Here is a 23,433-nt window from a genome sequence, read left to right on the forward strand (position 1 = left end):
ATCTACATGTCCAAACCATCTAAGCCTATTTTATACCAGCTTTTCTACTAATGGTGTCATTCCTAATCTTACCCAGTTAAGTCTTGCCGCTCATCCAGTGCAACATCCTCATCTTCGTTACACTTACTTGATTCTCGTGTTGGCTCTTAACTTTCCAACACTCTGTATCATACAATATGTTGTCCGATAAAATTTTCCTTTCAACTTAAGTGGCATTTTCTTATCACACAAAACACCTGAGGGTCTTCTCCATTTCAACCACCCAACTTGAATACGATAATTTACATTTGCGTCTATTTCTCCGTCATTTTGTACTACGGACCATGACACTATTATCTCCGTCCTAAATTAGTTTCGTATGAGAACGAAAAAGTATGAGCTAGTTAACAAAATTATTCTTCATTAATAGTATATGAAAGACAAATTTAAAAAATTAGAAGAAAAGAGTATTATATACGAAAAAAACATTAATATTACTAATTATATCGTAAAATAATTTATAATTTAAGACAATGTTTTTTTTTTAAAAAAAGAGGGCAATGATTTTTAAGAAGTGGCATAATTTCAATCGTATGAAGAAAACTGAATGCCCAAACGAATGAAATAGTTTTTAAAGAAAACTGAATGCCCAAAATAATTCTCTAGAGTCTCACTGATAGAATGACTCAGTGTCCCAATGTTTGTAATTGTGGGAGACTTTTTGATTTTTTTCTCAATGACTAAACCAAATTATACATTTTTCTCATTGATTAGAACCTGTCTTCACTGTAAAAACAAAACAAGACTAAATGTCCAAATTGATCATTAATAATCTTTTCTTTTCTGACGCATTATATAAAATCTTCAATATATTTTTAGGTTTTTGTCAAGACTATTTTTTATAAATAAAAAATAATCAAAAACAAATATAGAGATGATATGCAGCGCATAACTTATTTTGCATGAATTTTTTTTCTTCATGTTATGGACAAAAAGATTAACCATTATACATTAACATGAAATCTTCAATAAACTATATTTATTACAAATTATAAGTGATTTCAAGATTTCATGTTAATGTATTATGGTTGATCTGTTATTTTGCATGAAATTGACATTACAAGAGACTAAGACAGTTGACAGTGTTGACATCTTCAGTTATGCAACACAATTCAAAGCTGATGGCACTTACGGAAGACAAATGCATTTGGTTCAGCCTTTAGTTCACAATGGTTGTTTTTCGGATAAGACAGGGGATATAGGTAAAATATGTTCAGTATATGAGAGAGCTCCTTCTGGAATCACGGTCCTTTTTTGGAACAATTTTGATTTTTCAAGAAAATGAAAGGACATTCAAAGGAGGAAAAATATGCTTTACAATTACAACAGTACAATTGTCGATAAATGAAAAGTTAAATAAAAAAAAAAGAGGTGGTGGTGGTGGTGGGATCCTTTTTACTGTACATATATGACTGGGAATAAACATTAAGCCTCTCCCATGTCATTTAAAAAAAGAAAGAAAAAAAAAAAAAAAAGAAAAGGAAACTTTGAAATGTAAAGTGAGGTAAATATACTATGCCAGGTAATTGTATACTTGCGGATTGCTCTTGTCCCTCTCCAGATATTCTCTGTCAATCAGGCTTTCAATCCTTTTCTTTAAATCAGCTGGTTTAATAGGAAATTTGAGCTGTTCACAAAACAAAACAAAACAAAATCCGAAAAATCAGTATTTATTTATTATACTAACAATCAGAGAACAGTTCACATCAGAAATTTTCACGCGCAAGCAAGAAAGCATAACGGCTAGAAGGCCAGACAACAGTGAACAGGTGCAGCCGCTGTAGAGATTTGGTTGCAGCACAACATATTTTAGAACATTATCAGACATCAGTAGTAACTCGGCAAAGTAGCTTTGCAACAATAATAAATATCACACCATCCGAAGACCAGACAACGCTATTTTGATATGGAAGTGATGGAACTACTTAGGGATCACAGAGACTACAATTGCATTAAAGAAACTAAAGGTAGCAATGATGTCACCTGTTGGAAGAGTTCAGTAATAAGAAGAGTGTGACTAAGCACTTTCCTAGTTTTCATTATCCTCACAATAGCAGCATCGACCTGCATATAAACCATGCCACGAGGAAAAGGTTATAGATCATAATCATTATTAGATTTTTTTTTGAAGGAATAATCATTATTAGATGTTCAGTACAAATATATATTTTTCAACCAGTCACTACATAGTACATAGACATTTAAAACTTATTTTGGATACCTACAAAAATTATTGGATGATATTGACTGTTTATAACAGGATGTCCAACCAAGGCACCCTTGATGGTTGCATTACAATAATAATACTTTCCAATTTTGTGTACATAACTTAAAAAATAGCTCCTTCAAAACAAAAAAAAAAACCTAAAAAATGTTGTTCGTGGTCCTTGAAGCAAACATCAAAGGGGGAGGGGGGTAGCAAAATGAATTTCAATGGACCAAAAATAATTTGGGAGATGAAAGCAAATCACTTTCAAAAGGGGAACTAACACCAAATTTTAGAAAATTTGATGGAAAATTTGATGGATTATAAACATATGTAACCCTATTACAAGATTCCCTCAAAAAAAAATATATATTACAAGATTTAACGATGAAATTTAACATAATAACAACTTAATGAAATTTCTGGCCAACAATAGTATTTCTAATCCTATTGTCTTGTATGACCACTAATCCATCTTAACATCTCATTTCCAATAACACATCCACTCATTAATTTTATTATTTGACATACTTTGTGAAATAAATCTAATCGGTATAAGATTGATAATTCATTAAAAAGTTACGAGTATAATCCCCATGCTAAGTAGGTTCTTTTGAATTTGAAGGTGCATTGCATTCTTGTGTATACTAGTCTTCTGAAGTCTAAACTAGAAGGAAGCTTTTGAGAAAAGAAAAATAACCTGATATTGACGATCTTGGAAAACTCTTTCTGTGGTGTTTGTATTCTCCTCTACCGTCTCCTTCAACTGAATTGCATTCACCTGCACTCCATAACGCCGAAATGAGTTTGAAAAAGAACCTCAGTCATAATTTTAGAGTAACCCACTACAAACACTAATCATTGTGAAGTGCTAAACTATGGTAATCACAATTAAAACTTAAATGAAAGTTTGAAATCAGTTAATCTAGTCCCTTTAGTAGTAAGAAATGGGTATTGTACCTTTATACGGTAAAGAGGGGCGGTAAATGTGTCATTAAAAACAAACGAGTCATAATCTTCCACATCTCTACCCTTTGGCATCTGTTGCATGTTCAACAAACGGAATCAACATCAAGAAATTGAAGGAGACTGTTAAAAACAAATTCTATGAACTGATTAATTCTAAAAAACAGATACAAACAAACCTTTTGTAGAACACGAACTTTTCCACATGCAAGTGATTGCAGAGTCCTTCTCAGTTCCTTGTCTTCGATACCAGTAGAATCCTTGATATCTTGAAAGCTTAGTTTCTCAGCATCATTGAATTGCATCAAAACAACAGTCTAGATCAAAGCCAGATATGCAGTATTAATTCCAGAAAAATGTGTGCAATACAAGATAAACAAATGAAACTATAACAAAAATAATAATGGCTTTTGAAAGGCAAACCTGAAATAGGGAGACAGCCAACTCCTTTTTCCCTTTGGGAAAATCTGCCTTTAGGACACAGTGACCTAAAGAATTTTGCCACATGAGACGCCTTCCACTGTATTTGCTCAGATAGAACTCTTTAAAAATATCCTGAAGAAATAAAGGAAAGGACCATGTCAAGGAAGTCACTTGAAGTATCAAGGATTTCAATTACAAACAGTTAAAAGATCATTCATTTATGGCTTGTGCTTAACCTGGTAAACATTCAATTCATGAGGAAGTCTGACATCCATGGGTGGATATGTTGGCCAGTACCTGCACTCATCAAAGAATTATTGTAAGACTCCGTTTACATTACTGATGCCAATAGATAAGAAAAGGGAAACAAATAGCTTACCCTGTTGTCAAGACATGAACGCTCATTTCAATGCCTGATGGGAGTTTTGTTCTCGCCTGGGATGACTGTCTGAAGGATTCGTTAATTTCTTTTGATAATTCGATGTCCTGTATCAAAATGATTTTAAACATAATTATAAAAAAAAAAAAAAAAACTATGAATAAAAGTTTTAGTAATTTATGAAGTTTGTTAGATTGTTGTCATTATAGTATTACAATATTAGAGAAAAGAATGTAATTTTGATGAGTCTTCCCAACTATGTGGTGGTACCAATAGAGTACCATGCAACCACTGAGGGTAAAAACAAAATACAAGCACAGCAGACTAATGTCCAACCTTCTAGGTACTTGAGTCTTGGACTCTCTCCCAAACTCTGTTCCTGAAACTCTAATAATTGTCCTCAATTACACCACCTTTAGTATCTATATACAGCATAGTAATTTCCAACCTTCTAAGTACTTCAGACCTAGATTCCCTCCCAAACACTATTCCTGAAACTCTCATAATTGTCCTCTATTACTTCACCCTTAGTATATATACAGTGTTGTGTCCCACCTTTCTAACTGAATCCAAAAACTAACTGATCCCAACTAACTAATTGGGTGGGGTCACTTCAATTGTTATTCATAAAGTAGTTATACAAGACTATGAAACCCAAGCAAATGATATACGAACTTCAATCCAAGAAAAAATGCCAAATTCCTACGTGTTCACCATTGTCAAAATACAAGTGAAAGGTCATTTGATGGCTGTCGGGTAAATCAATTTCATAGTTGATGCATAAAGATGCTATGTCATAGATTTTAAAAGACATACAGAACAGAAGTCTACACTGGGGGAAGAGTAATTTTCCTTCTCTAAAAGCAATGTCCAATATTGTTTATCGCCTCTTTATATAAATGCAAATAAATTGTATAGCAACAACATTTTATATGGCTGAAAAACTTCATTATACAAAATCCAAGTTCAAACTCACAGCTGAATCTTAAATGTGACCGAAGGCCATAAAATATAATCTCTAACCAGGTTAAAATTCCCAAAGAAAAAGACATGGGAAAAAACTGAGGTCAGTATAGATGATTTCAATCCAGTGCATGCCAACCAGAAGCTGAATAAAATGTCTCAAAAGTTATAAACTGATCCAAAGATATGCATACCTTAAACATTCCTTCCAGCTTGTTTGTGAACTGGCTACCACACTCGGTCTTCAACTGCATCGATGAAAGGAAATTGCCATGTTAGTAAAAACCTGCTGAGGAACCATCTATTTATTTAAAATGTTAAATGGAAAAATGAGCCTTCACCTTGGAGATCATGGATTTCTCCGCGTCAATTGAAGCACTCTTTCCTAAGAGTAGTCTTTTAGCAAGATCTTTCTTATAAAATGCCTCAAACACATCCTTGCCCTTCACAAAAAAAAGTCAAGTAATCTTGCCATTATCAGTATGGACGAAAAAAATAAGTAGAAATGCATGATATCACCACAAACATGAATGAATAATACAGAAAACAAGATGTAATTGGTTAGCTGCTCCACAATGAAACATCGTGCTTACCTGAATGAACCTGAATAAAACCAGGACTTTATCAAGTGTGCCCTCTAATTCCTCTTCTGAAGTACCCTTATTACCCGCACGAAGTTTATCATCCAAAAACTTGGCAATCAACTCTGCAGGTCGGTTCTGCCATGTAAAAAAAAATAAGATAACAATCAGTTGACTGCAAATCACACACATAATAAAACACACATGAAGGTAAAAAATAAGACCCAAGTTGCTGGCCAAGAAGCACATGTTAGACATTTCACAAGCTCTCTCTCATAGACAAAAAGGTAATGCTCAATTATCAACCACTGGCAGATATATAATAACAAAAGTATGCAAGAAAATAAGTTGTTTTTATTGGATATTCTGTAATATTCTTCGACAGTCTGACCTGCCAGACTTTAGTAGGGTTGCGTGAATTCGAAAAATGACAAATATGACAGATAGGGTTAATGTGTTGGAAGAAAGGATGGAAATACAAGAGTTCAACGAAGAGGACACACATTGGACATTTTACAGGATGATGCCTGACATGCAGCAGCACAGAAACTTGATGTGTTAGGTACATTTTTTTTTAAGGATTGATGAGTTGGGTACATATCAAGTTGTTTGACTTCAATATGCCAATATCTTGCTGTTTGCAATGTTTGATTATCTAAAAAGTATAGTTGTTATCAGCGGTATTTTGTAACGAGCCATAGTATTCATAAGACATTTAGGGTTAAATAAGTTTTTGGTCCCTACAAATATAGTCAATTGTGATTATAGTCCTCATAAAAAAATTGACACGTTTTGGTCCCAATAAAAAATTTCAGCACGTGGTTTTAGTCCCTGTTAAATTAAAATTTGTTTAATTATGCTTAAATTTTAAATTTCTGAATGATTTTTTTTATAGACTTGTTTACAACATTATAAAAAGTTCATCCACAAAATATAAGGTCCAAATTTTCATTACTTTAATTTTGAAATTTAGACGTTTAAAAAAATTCATATTTAATTCATTACATGTTAAAAAATTCTAATTTTTATAAAAGAATTTCTTATAATGTTTCTTATTTCTTAACATGTCTGTAAAAAAAAAATTTCAAAAATTTAAAGGTTTAAGCATAATTAAACAAAATTTAATTTAACTGGGACTAAAACTACATGCTGAAAAATTTTATAGGGACCAAAACATGTCACTTTTTTTTTCATGAGTAAAAACGAAATTCACTATATTTATAGGGACCAAAAACTTATTTAACCCAACATTTTAATTAAAGATTTGAATGTAGGCTTTCCCATTCCCCACTCTCCAGTCTACATGTGGCAAACTAAGGTTTCTTTTTTGGCACCGAGTTCATCGATTAATCTATAAGACAATGAAAATCAGATACGAAGGGGGGGAAAGGCTGTTGCAGACAAGGTACCAGATGAGTTGACCCAAAACATATTGGCTGGAGCTTTCAATCTTAAGATATTTCTAAAATTTCTCTATGGAAACCGACCAACAGATATAGCAAAACCACAGCAAAATAGTGAGTACCTGACGGAGATTGATAAGATGCTCAAATGCGTCTTTAATGGTGTTACTGAATGCTTCATTCTTAGCAAAGCTTTCTTCCCATGTTGTGTCAAGAGCAGCCTTAAATTCAAGAAGGGATTGAACCATGTCTTTATCTTTCTCCTCATCCATAACAATGCCCTGTCCAGTTCTCCTGATGTATGAACTAATGGCCTGCCTCAATGACTCAAGGGCATTGACCCTAGAAAAGAGCAAGTGCATTCTTTGAAGGTCTTCAATACGATTTCCATCCATAAGCATAGAGAAACCCTATAGCATGAAATAAAATTGAAGCAACAAGGAAAATTTTAGAGAAAAGGAATCACTAGAGGATAGCCAAGAAGCTAGTGGTGAGCAAAACCTTATCAAGAATGGCAGGTATATGACGTTCAAGAAGTTGTTTTTCTGTTGTTGTTATTAATGGCTTCTTAGTACTTGCATCCAAGTAGATCAAACATCTTTCATGTTCCTCTTGCAATCTTGTCTGCAAAAATGAGTACCCAAAAACATCCCTACAGTAAGTATACAATGTGGGACAACGGAAGGATTGAATATAAAAAAGGGATAATATTTAAGGTCAGAATATCAGATAAAATTCTCATATGGTTGCATGATCGATCTGTCAATCAATCATAAAAATAACTTCAGTTAAGAAGAAAACTGTTAGGAACCCGAGAAATTGAAATGTAAGGACAGAATCAGAAGAATAGAATGTACTACTGAAAACTGAGAGAAACTGCCGGGATTCTCCTCCAAAGGATCTCTCCTTTCACATACAACTATAAAAATAAGAAATGCCTCCATGGTTCCATCTGTTCCTATTTCGCCAATTTATACATGATAACCCTTCTACCTACGTACCCTAACTATTTTAACTAATTGACTGCTACTCTAACTGTCCATCTTCACTATGTCGACAATAATACAAGGGGATAAAGAAAAGTAAGCACCTCCACATGCTTCAAGTAATCTGGAACATCTGATTGCTGCATGTATTTCACACCTTCAGCGGCATAAAATTCAGATGTACATTCAAGGAATGGCTTCTCAAAGCTTTCTGCATAAATACCCAGAGCAGTAAACATCTTTAACAGATGGTTGAGAAGAGTTCTATCCACTGCTTCACCTAATCTGGAAAATAAGACAAAGGTACAAATTGTAAGGTAAGCTACATCACAAGTTGATGAAATTGAAGACTTTATTCAAACTAATATGAAAATCAACCGGCTAAAATTCATATATTAAGAAAGAATTTAATGTCCAAAATCGCAAATGATGATCTGAGACGAAAGTATCTAAGTTCCTGGCATGAAGGTGCCAACCATTGAAAAAGACCTCTGTTGGGATAGACTCATTCCAATAACAGGAAGACTGGTGCCCCCATGGATCCTTAGATTTAGACCATTCAAGCCAATAACGTTCACTAAATTATCCATTGTACCCCCACCCACTAACAAAAGCTCCAATGCCAATATATTCTACAAGTTAACAGCAGTAAAACTACGCATATACATCCTTGGATTTACACCTTTCAAGTCAATATTGCCAACTAGATCATGCTTTGTACAAGACCCACTGACAACAACAGCTCTAATTCCAATATATTTTTCACCGGTAAAATTACAAGCATCTTGTAAAAAAATCTTAGGGGAGTTAAGAAGATTGGTCAGAATTAAAATAAGATTCGAATTGTCTAATTAAGATCAGAATAAAATTCTAGTTTTTCATTGCTTATTTTTCTCCTTTGTATTTTCCTAAGTTGTAGCACAGATCAGTTGGTGTTTCCTAAACAACTTTGCCCTTACATTTTAGCATTGTATGACTCCATATGAATATTAAGAAAAAAACTATAATCCCTTCTGTGAATATTATATATCCAGTTATCATTGACACTCAGGACATGCTCATTCATCAGTTTGATAATTGATATTCATTTAGACCGGATAGGTACGGGAAAACAAACTATCCTCGTGAGGTTAGTTAAAAGTACAAGTTGTTGGCACATATCTTTGTTTCCTAACATTTGGATTTACCGATATGCATTCCAAAACTAAATGAGGAAATTAAATTGCAGTAAGAATACAAGGCCTTATATTATGCAAAAGATGTCAATAAAAATCAAAAATTTATATACTAAACATACGAAAAACTGCAAAAGATTAAAAAAAGAAATAAACATAAGTTGAATTACCCAATGCACCGTGATCAGAAGCTCAGTTGAACAGATTACATAGGTTATACACATTGTTGTTCAACATAGGTTACTACACATTGTTGGTCCGTACAATAAACCAATAACTGCATACTAATTGACAAAATTCATGTACCAAAAAAGAAATTAAGATAAAATATGGAGCTTCACACAAGAAATAATAGTATAAAAAACATAAATAAAAAAATTGCAAGGAGTAAGTTGGAATGATATGTTTTGCCTGTTGTGAATAATATATAATACTCCCTCCATTTTAAAATGAGTGTCGTTTTCGCCAAAAAAAATTGTTTTAAAATGAATGTCACTTGCGCTTTTCAATGTAGAAATATTATTTTACTTCCAACTGTACCCTCTAATTAATTGAGTGTACATTACTTCCAAAGCATTGCACCAATAGTAAATAAGGCTAGTTTAGTAAAATTGTCATGTCTTTCGACGTCATTATTTCATTTCTTAATTTGTGTGTACAAACCTTAAACGACGCTCATTTTAAAACAGAGGGAGTAAATGACAAACAATATTAAGTCTCAAAGGTTCAGAGTAGAGAGAAGGGGGGGGGGAGAAATATTTCTGATGAAAACTGAATTCTTGTATGGACTCTGTAACTCTATTACAATCAATCTCTTACATAGAGATTCTGACACAACAAGTATAACACTGGCAGTTGCTGTCATAACCGAATTTTTATGATCATATGCCTCCGCGCAAGCTCAACGTGGGTGAGAAACCATATGAAGCTCAAGCACACTGAGCTTGTCCAGAAGTATTAAGAAATCTGGAAGCGGGTAGAGCCTTCTTCAGCAATCTGTGCACGAATGTGTAGAACAGTGAGTGGTCAATTAAGCACATTCTCACTAACAAAGAAGAGGTCTGGTATATGCTTAGTGCATACATGTAGAACTGGATAGTGGATTGTGAGCCAAGGCAGCTGCACTGTGGTTATCACAAAAATATAGAAGTGAAGAACAGAACTCCAGGTTCTGTACTCTGCCTCTGCTAGAACACGCCACTAACGTTTTCTTGCTGGACTGCCAAGAGATAAGGTTTGGACAAAAATTAACGCCGGTAAGGCCTGTTTAAAGGTCCCACGAGTTAGTAACAGGGATGGATGAAAAATATGTTGCGGAATATCAGATTTGGATGGGATGGATACGTAAGGATGGTTGAGAGGATGTGATGCACTGAGTGTGAGGAATGGACATTAGACTATCATGAATCTTCGTGTAGGACTGAGTCACAAGCTAAGACTCGGAAGACTCCTTGAAATCTATTGGGAAAGTAAGAAGTATATCATCCTTGAACGGGCCCCCCTCCTAGACTAACATAGATTTTTTTTAATTCTATAAATAATTTTTTATTATTCTTTCCAATTGAAGTCTGCCATTTAACAGGTTACATATAAGAAAGGGATCCTAATTGATAAGATCATAACTAGCAATTACTTACAATTATGTCATCTTATAAAGATTGTATGCGACAGAATTTTATCTAAACAGAAATTATAAATGATTCAAATTTTGAAAAAGATAAAGTATACAAATCAGCAAATCCTAACTAAAAGTATAAAATCATCCTAATCAGTAAGTAAGTAAGTCAGCCTTCACTGAAGCCATCTTCTCCCTCTGGTGCTAAGTCCCACACCATAGACATGGTGAGATGCTTTGGGGGACCACGGGATTTTGAAAGGACATCTCTAGGACAGTAGGTGTATAAGATGCTGCATTTAAAGGAAACAGTTCTTCGTAAGGGAATCTATTCTCATCGGAAATTAGATCCCTTGAATAAACATCTATGAAGCACGGACACAGACATGGACACCGATGATAATTTGAGAAAATTATATAATTCAGTGTATTCATAGGTGTCGGCATTCATAGGTGTTGGCGTCGTGTCGGACACTGATGCGTGTCCGACACAGGGACACACCTTATATGAGGAGTGTCTGTGCTTCATAAACATGCCACCATTAGGAGAACACTTGTAGTATGTAGTCTTTATGAGAGACAAAATAACCGACCATAATGCATTCATGGGAGCAGAAGTCTAGTTTGTGAGTGTTGTATGGTCTTATGAGTAGAAAACAGGTACATCAAACACCTGAAGAAGGGATGAAGGTGATCTATGTAATTTGCAAACACAACAAGCAGGAGAATTCAGTAACATCTTCTTTTGAAAACGGTATATCACATTTCTGAAAGATAATGTGTTTGGAATGTCCAAACCTCAGATACTATGTGAAGAAACTAGGATCAACATATTAAGTATATAGTGAGTAGAAGTAGTGTGTTTCCAATAGGAAAAACAGAAGAAACCGAATTTGATAGAGATAGAGGCTGACACTGAAGGCTTGGAAACTCATACAAGATAACATCTAAACTTCCTTTGAAGCCTAAGATAGAAGATTTCACAAGATAATGGTTAGGATGAAACTCAAAGTACACAGCATTATCTTTTGTAAATTTACTGAGATTAATATGATTTTTTTTGTAATGGAGGGGGCAATGAAATCAATTATGAAGAACCGGAGAGACATTAGGATTAAGAGTGTGCTCGGGTAACATCTTAACTAAGCGCCTACTGAGTAAGAGTTTGTCATATCATCATATGCATAAAGCTATTTCTATAATAAAAGATGGAATGTAGTTAAACTGCTGTCGTGTAAGTTGTAAGCCATTTTCATAAGCTACCAAATGTTTGGTTTTTTTCATGCATATTTTTTTTCTCTCTTGATTTCTTAACCATTGCCCTTAGGGCACTAATTAGCAAGACCCGCATGCATATAGACATATAGACACAAATAAATAAATATTGTCGTTACATACAAATATATGTGCAGCAATAACCAAGTTTTTTCCAAAATAGTGGGGTCGGCTACATGGATCATTATATACCATTAAGTCCTGCCATGTATTAGGTCCAAAATTAGACCATATACCTTTAAATCTTTGTTGATGGTTTAGTCTATATACTCTAATTTTCTTGGTCTCCTCTAACTAATGGACTACCCTCAATTTGTTCTACTCTCCTTACAGAGCTTCAACATATCTTCTCCATACATGTTCAAAACGCATGTTCTCTACATCAGGTACTGGCAATTATCCTTTAAACTTGAGTGGTATTTTTCTATCACATGACACCTGAAACATTCTTCCATTTTAAATCTGAGACTTCTAATATTGTATGTTCACTAATTTCATCTATGCATTATAATTTGTTTTTCTCTTGCTAAACTTGAACTCCATACACTCTTTTTACTTCTACTTGGGCAAAACCCGCGTGTTCTCAAGGCTCTGTGTCATTTCTGACTTGTCATCTTTCTCTTATCTCAACTCTCCAACTAAGACTATATAATCTATAAAAAGGATGTACCATGGATATATAAGTTGAGAGCATTAAAAAAGTTAATATTGATCATGTGATTGTACTGCCAAGATTACCTCATTTCACATTCCTACTTGATTGATACCCTTCGAATTAATACATGTGCGAATGTACAAGGATAAACATAGAAAGTGGTGAGTGGACTGGTGACATTTCCAAATAAAGTGTCTTGGAGATTTTTCTCAACACGTTTCCGATTTTAACTATTTTTTTTTTAACTTTTTTATACTTTAGGGGTTACTTCTCTAAATAATAAATTGATTTTTTTATGTCATACACTTCAAGTGTCAAGCCACATGACTGTCAGTAAAATGATCAAATGGACATTTAGTAAGGAGCATCTAACACATGTCACACCAGTGTCACTGTCGAACACATGTCTCCATGTTTCAAAGATCATAGCAGCAAAAATCCCATTTTAACCCCCTCTAGACCTATACAATCTTGAAATTCATGTATAATAAGGTATTATCCCTTGCTTATGGAAATAAAAGGCAAAAGCAGCCACCCTGGGTCATTCTGCTAACCTAAAAACTAAATGACCACTCCCATGGAACTGTATAGCCATTACACAAACACAAGTCTGAGTAATATTTTTCCTGGTGAACAACAAATAAATAAGAGTTTCACCCTTAGTTCAAAACAACTTACAGTTCTAACTGAAAAGATATAAAATATAAAGAAAGGGGGTTTGTGCTTAGCTCTCTTAGAAATCGTGGTTGGGCCTAACACAACCCCACAAAGCAGGCTTATGAGGTGAGGATTGCCCCCACTTATAAACACATTGTCAGGCCATCACCTATCCGATGTGGGACTCTTAACACACCCCCTCACGACCAGCACTATTGGGCTTGGTTCGTGGACATAAATGGTGGGTGGCCCGATAGCGGAAACCTGATAGCAGGTGGCCCAATGGATCTTGGTGAGGCTCTGATACCATCTTAGAAATCGTGATTGGGCCTAACACAACCCCACAAAACCGGCTTATGAGGTGAGGATTGCCCCCACTTATAAACACATTGTCAGGCCATCACCTATCCGATGAGGGACTCTTAACAAGCTCTAACTCTAAAAAGAAAACAAATCAGTAATTTTATTTTACATTGGAGAATGATGCTATCGTGGTCAATGATATCATTATTAGCAAGTATATTTTGCATGTGTGCATCGCATATATACAAAAAAAATTAAAAAATAATAATCTGAAAAGGAGTTTGGGCAGAAACATAAAAACCAAGATAAAATCAATAAGAAGTGCCACACACACTCTCCCAACCCACCAACGATCCATACATACATGAATTGAAGTATGGAACATTCGATCAATAATATATGCATATATATATAAAGGTCTACCAGTCATTTTCAAAATCAGAAGTAAGATCACGAATATTGGTTTTACCTTTCACTGTCAATCATTCGTAAAAGACCAGTAACAGTTTTGTGTTGAACTTCAGGAGACAGTGAAAGATGTTTTCGGAAAATTTGAAGGCCCATGTCCCATATTGACCGTATATTTGGTGATTGTTTCACATATGTTCTATCCAGAAACAAGGCTATACCACGAATCATCAACATTTGGTCACAGAGATCCTGCCAACATCTCTCGACTAGAGATAGAAATACAATCAAATCTGGGCTTTGTCCAACCAAAGACTGCAGTGCTGCAGATATGTGTACTTCGCACTCCTTTTCAATCCGTTGATAAAGATTCCCACCCATTTTATGAATGCAAAGATCATTGACGGCCTGTGGAGATTATGAGTTTACCATGAAATTCCCATAAATCAATTCACGATAAATATTAACAAGGCTAAATAAACCACATTATTACCAAAATCATAAGAATAAGAATTAGAAAAATTCAATGATTACCTGATAAAGCTTCTCCAAGTCGCAGGAGTCGGGTTGCTTCAAAAATATAGCACATATAGCAGACTTTAAAATTGCCCATGTCTTGTCTTCAAAATTACTGGGCACTGTTGGGTTGCCTACAAAATGAAAACAGGAAAGTTAAAAAATAAATAAATAAACGAATTTAGTAGCCATTTCATTCATAAGAAGAAAAAAATTGATTTGATTTATGATACTGCAGCGTGAATGGATTTTCAAAACAACACAGGAACTAGAAATAAATTCCATTTCCAAAACAGTAAAATAAACTCACTTTACTACCATACTCTATGGGCAAACAAACTCAACATAATCACACGAACGGCATGAGATATTCAAAGGTTCAGTCAGGTACAGATTCTAGATAAAAGTAATGAAATAAAAACATCTCAAAATTAAATCCCGTCCAATAAGAGCTTAATATCAGCTCAACCTAAAATCACAATTTTAGAAATGCAACAAATATACAACCTGAACCTACAATATATCAGACAAAACTGACCATAGATATCAACACTGAATTCACTTCATAATTCAGATCATCGTCATAATATACCTAGCTTTACACAATCATACTACTCATTCAGCAGCATCTAAAAAACATAACCATCCTCTAGAAAAATAAAAAATGGAACCGACAATATATATCAACACCGAAATCATTTCATAAATCAAATTCTTATCAAAATATACCTAGCTTTACACAATCACAACCTTCACACAAGTCTACTCATTCAGCAGCACCTAAAAACAGAACCATTCTCTAGAAAAATAAAAAACGGAACCGACAATAGATATCAACACCTAACTCACTTCATATTTTAAAATTCAAATTATCATCATAACAATCACAACCTTTACACAACTCTACCCATTCAGCATCGTCTAAAAAACAAAATCAACCTCTACAAAGATCAAAAATGGAAAAATAAAATAAAACATGCAATCTCTAATTCAATAACTCTTTCTAGCTACACTAAGTCTTCAAAACTAAAACCCTCACTCATAGATCTCATTTCCACACTCTAAAATCCTACAACTACTCTAAAAAGTGAAAAATCTAACAAATCAGTTTATGAACAAATTAGTAATCGAAAACCGCAATTAAACCTTAATTACATCAGCTAAACAGAAATGAAAAATCGAAAATCTTACAAGCACTAAAACGAGTGATTAATCTAATTAAGCAGTCTGTGAACAAATTAGCAATCCAAAACCGCAATTAAAGCTTAATTACATCAAATAAGAACAAATTGAATAAAAAAATCAATAATTAACGGAAAGAATTAAGCGAAAAATTAAAAAAACCCTGAAAATTGAAGAACGCGAGAGAGTGAGAAATGACCTTTGTGGAGCTTGATGAGAAGCTTCTTAGCAGGTTGAGGAGGAGTAGCTTTCTTCCGAGCGAGATTAGCAGCCATATTAGAGGCGGCGCCGCCGCGAGGAAGGTCGGTAGGTTTGAGATCGTCGTCCATGGAAGAGTCGAAAACGACGTCGTCGAAGGTTGAAGAAGATTTAGCTTTTTTCATAGAGGTTGAAGGAGAAGATGAAGATGAAGAAGTAGCGCCGCTAGAACGTTTTGTAGGGAGAGACATGAAATGAATGAAACTCCACTCACGAACTCTCTATCTATCTCTCTCAACACACCATTGTATTTTCGTTTTCTCTCTCTCAGTAACCAAACAAAAGCTCAGATCGAGCGTTTGGATGATGGTATATTGGTCAAAAAATGAAATGAGGTATATTGGTTTTTTTAATCTTGATTAATTTTTAATTTTAATTTTAAACTAATGACAAACTCTCTCAACACACCATTGTATTTGAGACCGATATTTTAGTTAAGATAGAAGAGATTATTGAAGAGATTTGTATCATCACAATTGAGATCCTCTCCAATCTCCATTTACGAAAACAAATGGAAATTGTCATGTTTGATTGTAAGTATGTCAAAATGGAAATAAGGGTAATGGAGTATGCAATTTAGAGAAAGATAGACACATAGAATAGATAATAGATTTTATCATTAAGTGGATCCTACCATCATTTATTATTTTTACTTTTTTTTTTAAATTTGTGTCTTCACTCTCCAAATATTAGAAATGAAATGGATCTTAACTCGTTAAAATGAACTAACTCATCAAAACATAAGGTTTAAGCTTTAAAATTCCAACCTAAATTGTTTCACAAAGCTAGCCTGATTTGTATAAACTCGTTTAAAATACATGATATACCGTATGACCCACGGTAGTCCATATAAATGAAAATAAACATTAAAAGGAAGACGAAGTAATCATTGTCTACATGACTTGCAATTGCAGATTCCAACTCAAATTCAATTGAATTTGTATTACGTTTCATTTGAAACTTCATTGTTTGTGATTAACTCATAAATTCATGGCAAGTGATTTCATATGGACTTGTGAAAAACTTTCAAGTATGTGACAAATTTTATTTTTTTTGACAATAAGTATGTGACAATTATAAATGGCATATTTGGGCATATACGAAAACAAATCACTTGAATAAAGATAAAGACTATATTTTCAATTGTATATATCTTAATAATATACAAATGGGGAACAATTTTTAGTCTCCTAATCCTAGGTGTCAATCAATCACATCATTCTTGCCACATCACATTAAAATACTACTTTTATTTTTACCATTTTAAACATTCAATCAATCACAAACATTAAAATATCATTTCCTCTCATTTTCCCTCTTCAATTCAAAATTCAAATTCTCTTAAACCTTTTTTTTTTCCTTTCTACTTTTTCTCACTTATTCCTATCAAAATCTAATATTTATCACATTCTATTTTATTCTCTCTCTCATCACAATCTGATCCATATTTCTCTCCATTCTCTCTCTTCAAAATCAATCTCTTTCCCCCCTTTTTCGGTCTCACTCTCAAAATCCCCCACATCATTTTCCTGTCAATCTCTAAAATTCACCATTTTTGTTCTTCATCTGCTAATAAACTCATTCACAATACAAATCTTAATAATATACAAATGGGGAACAATTTTTAGTCTCCTAATCCTAGGTGTCAATCAATCACATCATTCTTGCCACATCACATTAAAATACTACTTTTATTTTTACCATTTTAAACATTCAATCAATCACAAACATTAAAATATCATTTCCTCTCATTTTCCCTCTTCAATTCAAAATTCAAATTCTCTTAAACCTTTTTTTTTTCCTTTCTACTTTTTCTCACTTATTCCTATCAAAATCTAATATTTATCACATTCTATTTTATTCTCTCTCTCATCACAATCTGATCCATATTTCTCTCCATTCTCTCTCTTCAAAATCAATCTCTTTCCCCCCTTTTTCGGTCTCACTCTCAAAATCCCCCACATCATTTTCCTGTCAATCTCTAAAATTCACCATTTTTGTTCTTCATCTGCTAATAAACTCATTCACAATACAAATGGGGAACAATTTTTAGTCTCCTAATCCTAGGTGTCAATCAATCACATCATTCTTGCCACATCACATTAAAATACTACTTTTATTTTTACCATTTTAAACATTCAATCAATCACAAACATTAAAATATCATTTCCTCTCATTTTCCCTCTTCAATTCAAAATTCAAATTCTCTTAAACCTTTTTTTTTTCCTTTCTACTTTTTCTCACTTATTCCTATCAAAATCTAATATTTATCACATTCTATTTTATTCTCTCTCTCATCACAATCTGATCCATATTTCTCTCCATTCTCTCTCTTCAAAATCAATCTCTTTCCCCCCTTTTTCGGTCTCACTCTCAAAATCCCCCACATCATTTTCCTGTCAATCTCTAAAATTCACCATTTTTGTTCTTCATCTGCTAATAAACTCATTCACAATGCAAATCTCTATCGAGAAAGAGAAAATGAAAGTGAGGAAGAAGAATAACCAAGGTAAAATTTTAATTTTTAAACCCTATCCCATCTTTTACTCAGATCCGAAAATACACATGCTTTGGATCATAATTTCAATCCATAGTTTTCTTCTTCCTTTTTCTCATTTAGTTTCTGATGTTAAGTTAATTCTTTTTGTGTACAGGTTCTTTCAAGAAGAAATTGAGGAAGAGGAATAAGCAAGGTGAAATTTGAATTTCAAAACCCTTTTTTTTCAGGTTCGAAAATACCCATATTTGGAATGAAATTTGTTTTCATTGTTATTTATCATTTTGGATAACAACTCACTGTTTTTATTCGCATGTGCAGTCAGAAATTGCTACTGATGAATTTGAAGAAATAGGTATGACATGTAACAGTGCCAGGTTTAGTTTTCCATTTGAACTGTAAAACTTTATTTAATTGTTGCTTTTTGTAAAAAGAGGGAGAGAGGATGTGTAATTCTGTTTTTAATGTTTGCAATTCTTTTGAGTGTTTGTAATTTTGTACATTAGCAAAAAACGAAAATCAATTCGGTTAGAGATTTTGTTAGTTTTGATATTGATATAGAACCATTTTCATTTTTCATTTTAGGTGTAGTAAAAGGTGGACATATTATGAAGATCTCAGCATTTGGAGCAATTGCAATTTGCAACAGGTTGTTCATATTGATCTCTATTGTCTAAATATTAATTTTGTCTAAAACAAAAATTTTATTGGATTGTAAATAATCTGTGAGCATGTCTTATACTTATGAATCTCTTTTTGCTGGCAAAAATAATTTATAATTTATATTGAATTTAACAATTTCTCCAATAATTCAAGATGAATTGTAGTTCTTCACTGATTCAATTTTATTGATTCAGTGTGGTTTTTTGTTTAAAACTGATATCTATTTCAACACTTACCTCAACATCATGGAATGACCTTTAGAATGATACCTACTTCATTGTGGTTTTCTTTTATGCATAAGGCTTATGAATGTTCTAAATTTTCTTCTCATTTAAATTTCTCTATCTTTCCATCTGGCGGGTAAATATATGGATTTAAATAATATTGTGATGTTGCTACTAATGTAAGTAGTGATCGTCCCTAAAATATATGGATTTAAATAATATTGTGATGTTGTTACTAATGTAAGTAGTGATCATCCCTAAAATGTCTGCTCGATAAATTCATTTTCTGGCTGATTGGAGCAGTTTAGAGGCAATGGGGTATGATCACTACTTGGAGGTATACATATTTCCATTCTTCCAAATTTATTGTGGGTTCTTTCAATTGGTCTTTGCGTTTGGTGTTCCTTCCATTGATTGTTTATGTCATTATTTGTAGTTTCTGTCAAATTGATAATGATACTCAGCTTATAGGATTTGACTATACTTTTATGTTCTTGATTTTATTAATTCGATGGTTCTTCATAGCTTAGGCAATCTGAGTCTCTATCCAATTTTCTATACCTCTAATTGATAAAACAAGTATCACAACTCTTGCTTCAAGGTTCACTTTTTAGCTCAGTTTTTTTCAATCTTGCAATATTGTTTTCTTTAAAAATGTTGCTTGAGTTATGTAGATACTATGATTATATTAACCGGAAGCAACTAACAAGAGTGCCCTGTTGTCAACTCTTTGAATTTGGCAATGATTGAGATGATTTAACTTATACTTTAGAAATTTTTTTGTACAAAGAATGTGAAAAAAAAGTACTTGCTGGAGGCTTCACTCATTCATGTGTTCATGATCATTTTATTTTACTCATTGACACATGTTTGCTGGCTTATTTTGGTGTTGATTGTTTATTATTCCACATTAGTGTAGGAGCCTACAATGGTGTGTGAAGAGTAATGCGCATGTGAAATAATATTTTCTACTTTTTATCTCCTCATTCATTATATATTTTTGTTCATAAGCAACATTTCTGTTTATGTGGGTCTATCAAGTCTATTCGGGTGACGGTACGGAGCAATCTTGCACTTGCTCTATCTTTAATGACAATTGGACTTATAGGTATTTTGATTTAACTGAGATTTATTTTTTTTGTACATAATCAGGAAATAGTTTTGGCCCTTTTTAATTTTTCTTGGTTCAATTAAATGATATTACTCAACTGATTCATGGAATAAAGATACAATACTGACTTTGTCAAAATCCATGAAAGGATGTGACTCACCAATGAATTTTACCATGCCCAAAATAACGTATGAGAAAATCAAAAGACATCTAGAAAAAGGTACAATTAACTACAAAAGGAGATTAACATATTAAGATCTACTTTTAGTTGTTAAATTTGAAAGGAGGGATCAATTCAGATATTGTTATTCATATTTGACCTACAAAATGTTCTATTAGTTAAATCTTTTTAGAAATTTGTTTTACAATGAACTTGGGTTAGAGTTGAATTAGCTTTAGATAGATACTTGCAGTACCTTTGATTATTCTTTATATGATTTTTAATGTCTTATGATTGTTAATGTCTTATATGATTGTTAATGTCTCTCATATTTGACCTACAAAATGTTCTATTAGTTAAATCTTTTTAGAAATTTGTTTTACAATGAACTTGGGTTAGAGTTGAATTAGCTTTAGATAGATACTTGCAGTACCTTTGATTATTCTTTATATGATTTTTAATGTCTTATGATTGTTAATGTCTTATATGATTGTTAATGTCTCATGTCTTATAAATGACATTGAATTGGTGTTTCCAAATTCATTATTACCTGCATTTTTCAATGGCTGATTTGGGGCAAAAATTATATTTTTTATCAAGCCTATGCAAATAAATTGCAAACTAAACTATAAATGTTTTCCTGTAGTGTGCAAAAGTCGTGGTAATGTAGCTGTGCAATTAGCTGCAACTGAAGATATGCAACTTGAAGGAACTTTTGTTTTTCCAATTAATTGTTATCTTATTAAGTTTTAGTTACACTGACCACAAGACATTGATTGCATTTTTTGGTTGGTATATATTTTAGGACTTTTAATCTTTGTAAATGAATATTATTCTTTAAATGATCATTATTAGCTCAATCCGAGTGTTTTGTGGGATCCAATTTTAGGTCTTTTATGAAAGTGACTACTTTTTCTAATGTATATGAATGTGTTGGTTAAAAAGACTGATGTAATCATGTAGAATGACTACAACTAATGAGGAAAAAATGGTAGTGGTCAAATTACTGATGTAGTCATGTAGAAGGAATCACTACAATTACTAATGTTTTCTTTTAGAAGGATATTTTGACAGAAAAGGCCAATACTTTGCATGTTTTGGTAACTTGCATGCCATTTATATTTTGCGGTACATACCTTACAAGCATATTGACACTGCGAGTTAATGTAACTGTTGGATTTCTTTCAAAGAACTCTCCACAGTATTGGTTTCAACATAAAAAACAGGTTTAATATATTTTTCTATTCCCCTGTTGTTTTTTTTAATAAAAAAGCATAACATTTCAAAAGTATGTTTAATATATCTTTGTTCAATTTCTTATTACATGGGGGACTGCAAAGTATTAAACATGAACTACACACATGTATTAATTTTGTAAATGTCATTGAAGGGATGGTCTCATGTAACATTGCTATCATTGATTCAAAAGTTTTATATTTCTTAAAAGCATGGGGGCTATCAGGTTTTATGTAGTCTTTAATCTATTATAAATATTGTTCAATCATTCTTTAATTTCTCAATTTACCTTCCCAAAAATATGGGGGCTATAAGGCTTTAATTAGTCTGGGTTATTTGCCACATTTTTCAATCATCTCACACAAGTGTTTATTCATCAAAATCTTTTTTTTAATAGTGTGCTTATCTTCGTATATAAAATATTAAAGTCAATATCAACAACGTTGCTTAAATTGCTCAGCTAACCCGTGCGAGTGAAATAACTTTATATCGAGCATTTCAAAGATTGCTCAACTAACCTGTGAGTGAAATAACTTTTATATTGAGCAATTCAAGCAAAAAAGAGTGTGAACCTTTCCTTTTTCATTTCCTTTGTTCTTTGACTATCATCTGTCACCATCTCAATTCTTTACTATAATATTATGTCATACATATACATATATTTTTCAAAATTAAAATGTATGCCATCTTTAATTAATATGATTTGCAGAAAGCATCTTCTCTCACTACATACCAAATAACATCTTTCTTTTAAATTTAAACTAAAGCTTAAAAGGAATTGCAAATGCTTGCTTTTAAAATTTTCCGTGCGTATGTTATTTTCTTGAGGGTTAATGAACTTTTGTTTTGAAGGGCTATAGGATCCACTAGGAAGGCATTATGTTGAATGTTGGGTAAGAAGACTTAGTTAATGTACAAGTGAAGTTAGGTGCATGAAGAGAGTTTATCTACGAAGGACCAAATTCAGTGGGCATTATTGTTTGAGAATCAATTTATGCTACTATCTTAATTTAGATTTATGTATGTAGTGTTTCTACATTGGTGATGTAGATGTAACCCTCTTGCACTTCTTATACTACATGTTCTTTAGAATAGACAAGGCTACATTGAGATTGCACGATTGTCATATATCTTGAGGTATTAAACAATGAATCAACTCTATTGATTGGGATTAGATTTCCCTTTTTAAATGGAACAAAATTCCAAAACACTGAGGCTATAAATGGAACAAAATTCCAAAACACTGAGGCTATAAATATTTGATTTTAAGTTTATATTTCGTAATGTCTGAACTTTCATATTCCCAAAAAACATGGGTTTATAGGGCATCTATGTTCTTAATATCTTAGAGGAAACCAAATTAACTTAAAGGACCAATTAACTACAATTTTTTTGCTAAATGCCATGATTTTTGTTTACCCATTCATTAGGATAATTTCAAATATATCCCCCCAAGAAACACGGGAGGCTTAAGGAATCATCTTCCGCGTAGTGTAGTTTGAATCAGTAGTAATGTTAGAGAAACAACTATTCTTATGGGTTCTCTAAAAAA

At 32.9% G+C, this 23,433-nt stretch overlaps 1 protein-coding gene and 2 long non-coding RNA genes across 4 annotated transcripts; 1 reads left to right on the plus strand and 2 right to left on the minus strand.

The window, feature by feature from the left end:
- Nucleotides 1-1,137: 1,137 nt before the first annotated feature.
- CUL4 (cullin4) lies at nt 1,138-16,270 on the minus strand. Its single transcript, XM_085742703.1, has 17 exons — nt 15,932-16,270; nt 14,569-14,684; nt 14,096-14,442; nt 8,051-8,231; nt 7,462-7,584; nt 7,083-7,370; nt 5,570-5,695; nt 5,318-5,419; nt 5,171-5,224; nt 4,014-4,120; nt 3,871-3,931; nt 3,635-3,766; nt 3,391-3,528; nt 3,206-3,286; nt 2,946-3,026; nt 2,023-2,103; nt 1,138-1,666 (listed from the first exon to the last, which is right to left on the minus strand). The coding sequence occupies exons 1-17, from the start codon at nt 16,179-16,181 to the stop codon at nt 1,553-1,555; spliced, it is 2,382 nt and encodes a 793-aa protein (XP_085598829.1). The 5' UTR covers nt 16,182-16,270; the 3' UTR covers nt 1,138-1,552.
- Nucleotides 9,510-11,870, minus strand: LOC146944303 (uncharacterized). The gene is made up of 2 exons (XR_015025895.1): nt 10,205-11,870; nt 9,510-10,117 (listed from the first exon to the last, which is right to left on the minus strand). It is a non-coding gene; the product is annotated as an uncharacterized LOC146944303 (long non-coding RNA).
- A 1,769-nt stretch (nt 16,271-18,039) lies between the features above and the next one.
- LOC146944304 (uncharacterized) lies at nt 18,040-21,525 on the plus strand. 2 transcript variants are annotated; one of them, XR_015025897.1, is made up of 5 exons: nt 18,040-18,499; nt 18,645-18,717; nt 18,809-18,864; nt 19,073-19,136; nt 21,292-21,525. It is a non-coding gene; the product is annotated as an uncharacterized LOC146944304 (long non-coding RNA). The 2 variants fall into 2 exon arrangements; XR_015025896.1 differs by having other exon boundaries at nt 18,040-18,477; nt 18,645-18,683.
- The last annotated feature ends 1,908 nt before the right edge of the window (nt 21,526-23,433 follow it).

This window comes from Medicago sativa, chromosome 2 (genome assembly GCF_051527215.1).
Source record: "Medicago sativa cultivar Bolivia chromosome 2, Bolivia_mono, whole genome shotgun sequence".
Classification (NCBI taxonomy): domain Eukaryota; kingdom Viridiplantae; phylum Streptophyta; class Magnoliopsida; order Fabales; family Fabaceae; genus Medicago; species Medicago sativa.